Source organism: Panthera pardus, unplaced genomic scaffold (genome assembly GCF_024362965.1).
Source record: "Panthera pardus isolate Hobbes unplaced genomic scaffold, ASM2436296v1 HiC_scaffold_17, whole genome shotgun sequence".
Lineage (NCBI taxonomy): Eukaryota > Metazoa > Chordata > Mammalia > Carnivora > Felidae > Panthera > Panthera pardus.
Window position 1 is genome coordinate 138,920,390 of NW_026526732.1, and position 11,930 is coordinate 138,932,319.

At 54.9% G+C, this 11,930-nt stretch overlaps 2 protein-coding genes across 3 annotated transcripts; one reads left to right on the top strand and one right to left on the bottom strand.

Annotated features, from left to right (window-relative positions):
* Positions 1-289: 289 nt before the first annotated feature.
* On the bottom strand, positions 290-10,161 carry SRF (serum response factor). Of its 2 annotated transcripts, XR_008423078.1 has the most exons (8): positions 9,292-10,161; positions 7,381-7,647; positions 5,310-5,571; positions 4,628-4,747; positions 3,419-3,610; positions 2,940-3,016; positions 1,459-2,733; positions 290-1,419 (listed from the first exon to the last, which is right to left on the bottom strand). XR_008423078.1 is itself a non-coding variant. In XM_019457185.2 (7 exons), the coding sequence occupies exons 1-7, from the start codon at positions 9,811-9,813 to the stop codon at positions 2,638-2,640; spliced, it is 1,536 nt and encodes a 511-aa protein (XP_019312730.1). In that variant the 5' UTR covers positions 9,814-10,161; the 3' UTR covers positions 290-2,637. The 2 variants fall into 2 exon arrangements, 1 of the variants encoding a protein (XP_019312730.1); XM_019457185.2 differs by having other exon boundaries at positions 290-2,733.
* On the top strand, positions 10,051-11,604 carry LOC109271389 (uncharacterized). Its single transcript, XM_053904996.1, has 2 exons — positions 10,051-10,407; positions 10,788-11,604. Exons 1-2 carry the CDS (start codon positions 10,051-10,053, stop codon positions 11,034-11,036), a joined length of 606 nt encoding a protein of 201 aa, XP_053760971.1. The 3' UTR covers positions 11,037-11,604.
* Positions 11,605-11,930: the final 326 nt, after the last annotated feature.

Here is an 11,930-nt window from a genome sequence, read left to right on the forward strand (position 1 = left end):
CAAACTCCTTAAGCAGTGCTTTGGCTTGGTTGAGTCACTTTACCTATAAATTAATATGGCTCATCTGTGTGTTGGCCTAAACACCTAACAAAACCATGCACAACGATAAAGGCTCCAGTTCCCCGAAATGTTCCTTAGATTAAGCCGCAGGGCAGCCCAAAGCACCCCTTAGCTTTGCCCTTGTTCTCATCAAGCAGCCAGGCTTGCATCTCAGAGCAACGTTTAGAGTTTGATTCCTTTTCATTCTTCCCTCCCTCCCTACACGGAGAAACGGAGGCAAAGACCCCACTGTCTGTGCACAAAAATGATACATTTATTGAAAGAGTATTTTTTTAATACAAAAGAAAGCTCTGTACATAGGACTGTGACCATGTCCACTATTCCTGGGTCAGCATCCCAGGGGAAGTAGAAACCACTTACATACACACTCCACATTCATACACACACACGCACACACACACACTCAGGCACACACACTTGCACACACATGCACACGCGCACGCACATACACACACGCACTCCAGAGCCACCAAGGAAGGGAAACACCAAGGGTTGCTGCACATATAAATGCCACCTCATCCCTGACACACACATGTTCTCCCAAGGCCACGCTCACACAACACACATTATAAGCACTTTGCCTGATTCACTCACTGGGTCTGTCTTTCGTGAGAAGGAGAGGAGGAATTCATCAGTCTCCTTCCCTGGGTGGGGGAGTGGGGAGTGAGTGAATGATCGTGGAGTGAAACAAGAGCAGAGAAAGGGGGCTGGGCAGTTACAGACCTGAGTCCCAAGCTCCCCCACTCTCTGGCCCCTGATTTGCCATGCCCCAGCCTTGTAAGCCACCCATAAACCCCAGCTATCTCCAGGAGAAAGCCCAGAATGGTGACTTCCATCTTGGTACCCCAAACTGGGGCAAGACAGCAATGGGGGTTAGAGGTTACAGGGGTTCTCAAACATGTCGGCAAATCATCCCCTTGATAACTAGGCTGTGCACAAAAACTTCCCCCACCCCTTCACCTAATCACAGAAGCAGGATTGTTCTTCCTGAAGGCAGTCACAGGGGTTAATAAAACTCCACCCCAACTGCTGCCCTGTTCTGAAAAAAAGCTCCCTTTCTGGATATAGGGGTTGAAGGTAGGCTCTGACACAGGGTAAAAGACCCTCCCCCTATGCTGGCCCATCCTCAAGGTCTACCCCGTAGCGGGCAGAGTGGGGTAGGGCACGGCCCCTGTACAAATTACATAAATACTGAGGTTACACTTAGAAAAATAAAGTCATTTTCTTCAAGGCTTTTTGTCTTAATTTAAAAAAGTTACAGTAGCTGCTCACTCCCTGGGAGAGCTGCCCATTTCTGGCTCCCCTATCTCTATACTCAGCCCAAGAGCTGCTCCCATTTCTTCTGCCCCCCATTCCTGCCTCTCACCCCCTCCCAGACCCCACCCTGCTCACTGCAACTTGGGCCCCAGGCAGCTGCAGGCCTGGGGGAGCGCAAGGCTGCAATGCCCATGTGTGTGGCACAAATGAAGTCAGTTGCCTCTACCTGACACCCTCCCACCCCCGCCCCCACATTTGGTCTCCCTCTTCCCTCTCCCTTGCAACAGCCCTAAAGGGCAAAAAGAGACCCAGGGCTGTGGGTCACCCTCCCCACCCCGTTGGGGCATGGCCTGAGGGCCCCTCCCCCGGTTTTCTCCTGGAAACAACCCAGGACCGGGCAATCCCAGAATCTCCCCTACACACTGGTGGGCCCCGAGCTCATGGGGTGGCTCTGTCCCCAGAGGCCCAGCCAGTTCCGGGGAGCCCCAGGGCTCCCCAGGGAAGGGGAGCTTGGGGAGGGAGGGGGACGAGAAAAACGCCATAAAAAAAAGTTTAAATATTTTAAAAATATATATTTATAGATTTGTTTTCACTTCGTCTCCTCAAATAAAAAGTTCAAAATCAACTTTAAGTAAAGCAGCTGGGAGGAGAGGGGGGGAAGACAGGGTGAGAGGGAACACTGGTGGTTCCCTCCAACCCGGGAGTCCCTGGAGTCCCAAGGGGATTGGCAAGGCAGGGCAGGGCAGATGGCCCCAGAAACCTGCTCTGTGCACAGGCCCAGTTCTCAGGAGCTGCAGAGACAACGGGGCGGCAGCGTGAGGGAAGAAGCCCCATCTCCCCAGGTGGCTCCCTGAGGGGCAGGGGTAGGGCTCTTTTTGTCCAGCCTGTGACAGACACAGGGCTGACACAGAGTCAGCAAGGCTGGGAGAGGACCCCAACTGCTTCCTCAGGGGGAACACAGTGCCTAGTCCCACAGAGGCCTGTGTGTGGGAAGGTGGGGCACGGTCCCATTGGATAAGCTAATACTCATGGCAAACATGGAGCCAAGCTGGCAAGGGGAGTCTGAGGCGGGAGGACAGCCCCACCATCAACAGAAAATGGGAGGTGGAGCTAGGAGGGGAGGGTGAGGGAGGACGGGGTGGAGGGCAGGCTGGCCCATTTCTTTGGCTGGAGTGAGAGGGCTCAGTCCCGTGGCTGCCCACTCCTCCTCCCTGCCTCCCTCCTGCGGCCCGTCAACGTGTGTGTAAAGAAAACGTGAAAAGGCAACAATAAATAAGTGGTGCCATCCCTTGGGCCATCTGTCCAGGGCGGCAGGGCGGATCAGTCACTCTTGGTGCTGTGGGCGGCGTCCAGGTTCACCACCTGTAACTCGGTGAGGTTGCTGCTGCTCCCAGCCTGCTGCCCTATCACAGCCATCTGGAGGGAAAAGGATGTGTAAGGAAGAGGGACCAGCCAGGGGAAGCTCCCACTGCTTGCCTGCCTGTCCACCACAGGCCTGACCAGGAAAACAGGCCTCCTGACTAGGGATCTTGGCTTTGACCAATAGGTAAATTGAATCCCCAAGGTCAAGATAAAGAAATGGCTGGCTGGCTGGCATGGGGTGAAGGGTGCCCCCCACCTACCTGGTGAAGCTGAACTGCAGAAACAGGGATCTGCACTGTCCCAGATGGTGCCGTCAGGAACACCTGGGGGACACCACCTGCAGTGGGAAACCACAAAAGATACTCAAATCGCCTGCTCAAGTGAAACTTCCAGATTATCGGAGAAGTGATGATAAATGCACAAGTGACCCGGTAAGTCTCAGACGTACGTGCCCAAAGGTGAGTGTCCAAATGTGTCCGTGTCCATGTGTGCATGTAGGTATGCGTTTTCAAGAGTGCACATGTAGCCTAGTGAACAGCTATGGGTGTCAAAATATATGTGCAAGCAACCGTGTGTGTGTGTGTGTGTGTGTGTGTGTGTGTGTAGGTATATGTGTGGACATCCTAGTTTGTGTATGTGAATGTGTACACCTAGGTGTATATGTGGGGGACCATTTGAGTATGTGGGTATATAAGGGAGGAAATGGTCCTCCTTTTCTCAGCCCCACCCCACAACTCACCTTGTTCCTGGACCTGGCTGTGGGACACCTGCATGGTGGATGGCGCCTGGGAGAAGGCATTGAGCACGGTGAGGCTGCCATCAGCCAAGCCCGAGGTGGGTGCATACATCACCGCATGGGGACTAGGGTACATCATGTGGCCGCCCACAGTTGTGGGCACGGATGACGTCATGATGGTGGCGGGCAATGTCACTGGCAAACACAGACACACATCTGTGAGGTTGGCACTGGCCCCCATCCCACTCCCAGGAATTCCAGGACTCCAGAGCCCTCATGCCACTTCCCAGGTCAGAAGTGGGAGAAGACTCATTCCTCTGCTCCCTTTCATCAACTAAGAAAAGCCTTATTTTTTTCTTGAACACAAGAGCACCAACCTTTAATTGTATCCTATCACATTGTACCATTCAATTGTCTATCTGCTGAATTCTTTGTTCCAAGACCCTAAGGCCCTGGGAAAAACAAAGATTACAATGACTGACCCACTCTAAGGAAACTCACATACTCCCTTTTCAGGGGGTTCCATTATCCCATTTTTATTTGTTCTCACTTCTCCCTCTTTCTAAACGTGTGGCTAACAAACTCATCTTTTAAACATCAAACGTTAACGTGCATAAGGTCACCTGGGATCTTGTTAAAAAGCAGATTCTAGTTCAGTAGGTTTGGGGTAAGACTTAAGAGTCTGCATTTCTATCAAGCTCCCAGATGATGCTAGGCTTCTGTCCATAGACCACACCTTGTGTAACAAGACTGTCACTAACAAGAACTTAAAATTAATTTTATTTTGAAAGTGTCTCATCATTTCTGAAATGACTAGAGACACCAAGAGGAATTACAGCTACTCAGAACCTAGGATACCCTCCCACAAGGAAACTGCTTTATAAATCTTTCCTGATAATTAAGCAAACATGTGTCTTTGGGCAAGTAACTTCTTTCTGGGCCTCCAGCTTCTCATCTGAATGAAGAGAAGCATGGCCTCAATGCTCCCTAATTTCTTCCTGGAATCCATAGCCCTACCACAGGGCAGGATTCCAAACCCAGCCATCCTCACCTGAATTTCCCATAAGGATTAGAATAAGGGTTAAGCCAAATGCCTCCATCTCCACATTAAGAAATTCTCAGACCTTAGTTATAGGAGGGATATTGCTGGGCACTTTGCTGCTAGGCCTCATGAATGAGGCAGGGCAGGGAGGTGAGAGTTTTGAGCTATACCTGTCCCGCTGGAGGAGGTCTGCGTGAGGTCTGTGCTGCTGTCGCGAGAGGGAGACGCTTGCTGTGGGGCCTGGTGCACCTGAATGGCCTGCACTGGGACCTGCTGGGCCACTGCCCCACCTATGAGACACAGAGACTTACTCATGTTCTGTCCTACCCATCCACCACCTGCACCAAGTACCCACAAACAACCCTAGGCCCAGGGTCTGGCACACTGCTCCCCAACTCCCATAGCTATCTTTCCTGGGAGCTAAACAGGCCCTTTGTGTCCTGAATCTTGTCTCCATGGGTTTCTGCCCTCTGCTCGTGCCCTTCCCTCCTCCTCCCACCCCAGGCCTTGCCTCTGCCTCCTTGGTTGACATAGGAGCTAGCACTGAACCATCAAGGACATGACCTATCCTCCACTCAAGGTAGGGAACTGGTGGAATGTCTATGGTCCCTGTGGCAGTGGGGGGCACAGGGCGGGGCTAGCTAGACAAGGCCAGAGAGTATGGTTGAAACTTATTGACAAGGATAATAGCGGTCCCAGTGGGGAAGGGTGTGCCTACCAGTGAGATATAAGAGGCTTCTCTCAGGCTCTGGCCCCTGCCCACCCTCCTTCTAGCAGGGAAAGAGGTTCTCCTTGTGCCAGCCCTAAACCCACTCTTGGCACGCTCAGTTTGCCCCTTGTGACTTGACTCACCGGGCATGAGGGTGAAGCTGGTAGGCAGCTGCATGAGGCCTCCGGAGGAGACAGGGCCACTGCCTGTACTCTTCAGCACAGTCCCGTTGGCACTGCTGACAGCACTGGGGCTGACGCTAGCAGACACTGGTGCCAGGTAGTTCGTGATGGGGAAGGAGGGGCCGCTGCTGACTTGCATGGTGGTAGAGGTGCTGGGTGCTGTTTGGATGGTGGAGGTGGTACCCGGCAGGTTGGTGACTGTGAACGCGGGTTTCGGTGTGTCCTACACCCAGAGGAAAGATGCAGCAGTGAGCCTCTACCGGACCCTGCCCCTGCAGAAGCTTTGTGTGGCGTGACACAACCCAGACTGGAACCAGTGAGCTTGGGTTCAAACCCCAGCTCTGCCATTTACCTGCCGTCTGACCCCTGGGCAAGTTACTGAGCTGCTGAACTTCAGTTTCCCGTCTGTAAAAGGAGAAGACCTACCCCCATAGGTGTTGTGAAGATTAATAGGTTAACACACATAAAGTTCCTGACACCTAAAAAGAGCAGTAAGTATTTGCTGCTCTGCTGAGGATACCATCCCAATTCCCCGAATTCTCTGCCCCAGTGAACTGTGGTAAATCACATCGGCTGGGGGACCAGGACACAGGGGTCTATTCCCGGCTCTGGCAGTAATCATCTATGTGACCCTGGGGAAATCACTTCCTCTTTCCGAGCCTCAGTTCTCCTCTTCTGTAAACATGAGGGGGCTGGGCTACTATGTCCTTTAAAAAATCTTTCCAGCTCTGATTTGCCAGGCTTCTGAGATAGGGACAAGAGTTTTTCAGGGAATTTAGGGTTTCAGAGAGATCTTGGGTGTTTGGCAATTAAGCACTCATGCCAAATACTTAACGATTTAAACTATCAATGGAATTTTTTAAATACATAATTTATTATTATTTTTATGTTTGTTTATTTATTTATTTTGAGAGAGCACGTGTGCACATGGGGGAAGGGCAGAGAGAGAGAATCCCAAGCAGGTTGTCAGCCCGAAGCCTGAGGCAGAGCTTTATCTCACTAACCAGGAGATAGTGACCTGGGCTGAAATTAAGAGTCAGATGCTCAACCGACTGAGCCCGTATTAAATAGGCGCTCCTATTAAACTACCAAAGGAATTTATTCCTTCAACAAAGTTCCCTGGGAATAAATGAGCCCTACTGCTTCAAGAGTTTGCAATTACAGATGATATGCCAGTAAGAGGGGGTATCCCGGAGCACTGACCCTCCCCTCAGCGAGCCTTTGTTCTTAGAAGGGGAAGGAGGAAGCCACAGACTGAGAACCAAGCCCAGAGAACTGAGGGGGTTCAAATACTGGGGGTGGGTCAGTGCGGGATGTTTGCTAGGCAGCTGAGCTCGAAGCCTCTGATTGGCGAAGGCGTTGCTAAGGCAAACAGTGCCGCTTCCTCCGATTGGCCAGTTAGTGAAGGGCCACCCGGAAGGTGGGGCTCCCCAGAGGAGCAATGGAGGAAGCCCCGCCCCCTCTCCTTACCGGGAAGAGGAAGGGGGAGGCGTAACTAGGGCCAGCATCCCTAGCAGCAGCGAATACACTCCCTAAACGTGCCCAGGCCCGGACATCCTGAAGAGGTAGGCGGCTGGCTAGTAAGGTAGTCTCCAGCCCAGTCAACGAGCCCGCCTGTCGACAGTGCTGGGTTCCCAGGACCCTGGAGCCCACGAGTGCTTCCTTCCTACTCCCTGGCAACTCAGCCCGCTGCGAGGGCAGGGCTAAGCTACGCCCCCGCCCCCAGCAGGGAGACAGCTGGCGGGAGGAATGCAAGGGCCCTGCCAGGCGGGCGGGCTGCAGGCGGGAGGCCGGCCTGGAGCCGGAGCCGGCCTTATAAGGGCACGGAGGCCGCCCGCTTATCTAGGGGGCCGGCCTCCTGTCAGGATGGCGAGGATGGACACCTGTCCCCTAGGATGAGGGGCACTAACCCGGCTCCATCCCACCTCGGTGGGCACCTATCCTGAGTGAGGGAGAGACGGGGACCCCCCTCCCCTCTCTGCCGGTGAAGTCCCTCCCCTTCCTTCCCCTCAGATAGGCGACCCAAACACACCTTGGTCTCCCCACTGCTGTCGGACTCCGACACCTGGTAGGTGAGGTCTGTCTCTTCAAAGCCCGTGGCACTCATTCTCTGGTCTGTGGTGGGGTCTGAACGGGGTGGAGAGTCTGGCGAGTTGAGGCAGGTCTGAATCAGTGCCTTGCCAGTCTCACTGGTGATCATTGGCTGCAGTTTGCGGGTGGCAAAGGTATACACATGGCCTGTTTCACTGGCCACCAGCAACAGCACCTGTGTCCCTGTCAGCGTGGACAGCTCATAGGCCTGGGGGTAGGGGGGAGGAGATGGGTAGGTCAGCCAAACTATTTCTCTCTACCTTCCTTGGGAAGTAGGGAAGAAAAGAAATACACAGTGATCTCAACCCCCTGTCCGCCCCCCCTGTCCCCCAGGGACCTTCCTCTCCAGTGACTGGGGCAGGGAAAGGGTCTATCAAGATATCTGGAAGTGAGCTGGAGAGCAGAAGAACTACCATGCTCCTCCTCTGAGGAGCAGCCACTGACCTGCAGATACCTCAGGCACAGTCACAGCCCCCTAGTGACAGAATATATAACCTCAGGGGACTTGGGGTGGCAGGGGGCAGGTAGCTGCTCCTGACTACAGCTTAGTGCCAAGAGCCTCATGGAGAGAGGGCTCTCACCCACTCTTCACTGTCACAGGAACCAAACTGAAGTTGCTATCACACTGTAAGTCGCATTAGGGATAAGGGGCCACACCACGTAAGTTCTAAGCTGTCCCATGTTTCTTCCCAGAAACCACACAAGCCCTAACCTGCTGCCATTTGTCCTTCTGCCCTATAATACTGTGCTACCCCCTTTTTTCTTTCTTTGTCTTGATGCAGTAGCATCTGGAATGATGGGAGAGGAGACGGGGGCTAGATTAGCAGCTACCACCCTTCCATGAGCCCAGGAAAGAAACCAAGGGTGGCCCCATGGATGGTATCCTTACTCTCCCAAAAGTTCCACAACCCACCTTGGAAGCAGCTCTAGTTTCTATAGGGGACAGAAATAAACACTATCCAATGTCCCCAGGGTTCTAGCTTGTTTCCCAGTTCACCTGCTTCCACCCCTTCCCATATCTTCTACACCTCAAGACGGCTCCTTTCTTCATCCCTATTGACTGGATTGCTGGCTGGAAGAGGAAGAATTTCTAGGTACCTCTGCAAACCTCCCTGCCTTCCCCCCAAACTCCATGCACAGATTCTCCCTAGGGCTGGAAACACCACTTGTCCCAAAGGCAGATGGTTCTGAAGTCTGTCCTGCAGAGAGTGTGCGGGTTTCCAGTGGATGCAAAGGAAGACACATGGCCATCGCTCGACTCAGTCCCTGCTGCTCAGGGCAGCATCAGTTCTCCTGCCTTGCTCCCTTACCTGGGGCTCTTAAGCCCCATTCGGTCATCATACCTGTCAGTCCTTCCAGCCAGCACTACTCTTGTGGTGCCCACCTTCTTCCCACACATGCTGGCTCATTGTTGTTACAGAGCTTCAGCCTCTTCACCTCCATACCTTCCCTTGGCCCCCTGCTTTTCCAGCACCCTCCCCCGAACACCAGAAGGCATTGGATCTAGTGACCCCCGCGTCTCATTAACCACCTTCCAAGCAGCCTCCAAGCTTCCCACAACCACTCTTCACCCCTTCACTCCGCAAGGGCCCCGTTCCTCTCTCGCGCCCGTCACTCCCACCTCGGTGCCTTTCCCCTCTTCTCTGGACGTTCGCGGCATCTCCCCTCTCCCCACATTTCCTTAGCGCCCCTCCCCTCTCGCCCTCCTGGGGTAACAGCTATACCCTCCCACACAGCTCCTGCAGACTCGCCGCCTCTCACCTCCGCCTCGGCTCTGCCTTCCTCCCGGGCTCCCCCTGCGCGTCCCCACCCTCCGTGTCCCCGGTGGCCGGCCAGCCTCCTGGCCCGGTACCTTCTTCATGATGCCCGTCTTCCTCTTGCTGAAGGTCGTGTAGCGCCGCAGTTTGTTGTCGATGAACTCCATCTTGATCTTCACGCGGCCCCGAGTCTTCTTACCCGGCTTGGCCCCGCTCACCGCGCCGCTCACCGGCCCATAGCCCCCGGTGGCCGCCGCCGCCGCCTCGGGCCCACCGACCACCACGCCGAGCTCCATCTCGCTCAGGCTCCGCTTCAGGCCGCGCCGCTCCGCGCCCAGCTCCTCCTCCTCACCCGACTCCGAGTCGCCCTCGCTGCCGCTGTAGAGGGCCCCCGCGGTGGGCGCCGGGGTGGTTGTCGCTGCTGCTGCAGCCTCCCTCTCGAGGCGGCCCGGCCCGAGCCCCGCGCCGTTCCCGGGAACCCGGCCCCCGTTAGCCCCGCGAGTCCCGCCGCCGCCGCCGCCACCTCCCGGCCGCCCCGTCGGGGTCCGGTTCAGGCTGCCCCCCAGGGCCGAGCCCCGGCCCAGCGCCGCCGCGGCCCCAGCTTGGCTCGGTAACATGGCGCTCAATGCAGGAGGGCGGACGGGCAGTCAGCGAGGAATCGGAGCCGCCGCCGCCACCGCCATCGGCTTCCCGGCTCAACCCGGCACTCCCGCTGCTACTAGAGCCTCTATCGCTGCCGCCGCCGCCGCCGCTGCGAACCCGGGGCCCCTGCACGCCCGGGCCGACCTGGGCCCTCACTTTCCTGCCCCTGTGGCCCGGGTTGCCCCAGGCCGCTCGGAGCGCCCCCTGTCCGTATGCTAGGGCGGCGCGCCCGGCGGCCGTCAGCGTCCCCCGGGGGGCAGGGGCTGCTGGCCGCGGCCGAGACGGCGGGTGGAGGGGGCCGGGACCACGCGCTGGCGGCGGAGGGATCCCCCGACCCTTCCCCCCATATAAAGAGATACAATGTTTCCTTTTATGGCGAGGCCGCTCCTTATATGGTGAGCCCCTGCGCCCCCGCCGCATTGGTCCGTGGTTCCGGCACCTCCGCTCCCCATTGGCCCACAGGGAGCGCTTATTTGCATAGACATACCGAACTCGCTGCTGTCATCCCGCGTCAGACGGCGACTCCGAAAGGGGAGGAGCCGACGCCTCTTAAAGGAACAGGAGAGGAGGTACGACTCCGCCCCCCTGACCGGAGAATGGTGGAGAGAATTGGGAGGAACCTGCTGAGGGGAAGCCTGGGAGTGGACCGGAGTTCAGTCCCGCGGAGAAATGCGAGCAGCACTAGAAACCCGGCATTAGAAGGGCTGGAAGCAAACACTGGGGTAGTTCCTGAGTGGATTGTGCGTGTTGCAGTAAAAATGATATAATGCAGCCCAAATTCCAAGGGAGTGCAGGGATTGGAGCACTTCCCCACGCCTTCCTAAGGGAGGCAAAATTTACTGGCTGAGCCGAGGAGGCTTGGGTCCCTGGCGTCCAGACTTGTCGCTTCCCCGCTGCTCCAACCCTTCCCCTCCCCCCGACTTCCTTTCCCTTTCCCTCTTTTTTCCAGGCAACGACACTTTCCCACCAGAACGGCTCCCCGGTCCTCATTCATCATCCTCTATACTGGAGGGATCTTTGGCAGACATACATCTGGAAAAGACCGGGGGGAGACAGTCGGCCTCCCAGTCCCCGAAGGGGGCAGGGAGACGAGATGAAGATCAGTGAAGACTTCCAGCTGCGGGCTGGGCTGGGGGAGGGGGTTGTCCCGGGGATAAAGCCCACCCTACCGCCAGTGCAAAGGCCTGGGAAAAAATAGAGCCAGACAGAAAGTTTCAGCAAATAAGCCAGCCAGCCAGCATGCGCTCGCGCACACACAGGCGCCCGCGCACACAAACGCACACACGCGCGCGCACACACACACACACACACACACACACACACACACACCCTTACCCTTCTATGGAAAGCCCACGAAGGGGTGGACGGTTAGAACTGGAGCGCTGCAAAGCCCAGGTTCAGGGTTTGGGTCTGGATCTCAGCTCCAAGGCCGTGAAAATATCTTGCTTGGGCTTTGCAGTTACAGAAATTACTCAAATCTGCAATCAGCCCCTTTCTAGCCTGCGCCTGGAAATAAGGGTTCGACCTCTCCAAACTCCCATCATATTCCTCATTGTTGGTACCCATCCGCTGAGGTTCTTAATGCAAATTACATGAGATAAAGGCTGAAGCATAGAGTAAGTGGTCAGTTAATAGGAGCTCCTGGGGTAATCGATTCCTCCCTGGAATAAACATCGGGTTGTTTTGAAGGGGATGGGAGAGTGATACTTCCTTTCCTTACAAATTTTTGTGAAGACTAAATAAAGTTGTTGGTTTTGTTTGACCCATTAGTGGTAGTGGTAATGAAATGAATTTAGTGTACTGCAACCAGCATTTAAAATAATAAATGAGTACCACAAAAAGCAAGGGCAAATATTTTTGCATGAAACTTTTGTTTGCATTATTGTTAGGTTGAACCATGTAAAATTGCCATTTTATAGATCAAGAGGGTAGCATATTGTTGACTTCATATGGCTCAATATGTGTGTGTACTTGGTGATGATGTCAATTGCATTTCTCACTGTGAGCCACAGTCCAAAGACTGAGAATACTGAAACAAAGTATGTTCAAGTGATTTGTGAGACCTAATTGTGTGTGCGTATACACACACTCA

Excerpts from the sequence above, each read along its gene's own strand:
- SRF (XM_019457185.2), bottom strand. The coding sequence starts at position 9,813 with ATGTTACCGAGCCAAGCTGGGGCCGCGGCGGCGCTGGGCCGGGGCTCG. Across the intron at positions 3,017-3,418 it reads CAGCCAGGTCCAGGAACAAG|GTGGTGTCCCCCAGGTGTTC; the intron begins GTGAGTTGTGGG and ends TTCCCACTGCAG. Across the intron at positions 2,734-2,939 it reads CTGCAGTTCAGCTTCACCAG|ATGGCTGTGATAGGGCAGCA; the intron begins GTAGGTGGGGGG and ends TTTTCCCTCCAG.
- LOC109271389 (XM_053904996.1), top strand. The coding sequence starts at position 10,051 with ATGCTAGGGCGGCGCGCCCGGCGGCCGTCAGCGTCCCCCGGGGGGCAG. Across the intron at positions 10,408-10,787 it reads TTAAAGGAACAGGAGAGGAG|GCAACGACACTTTCCCACCA; the intron begins GTACGACTCCGC and ends TCTTTTTTCCAG.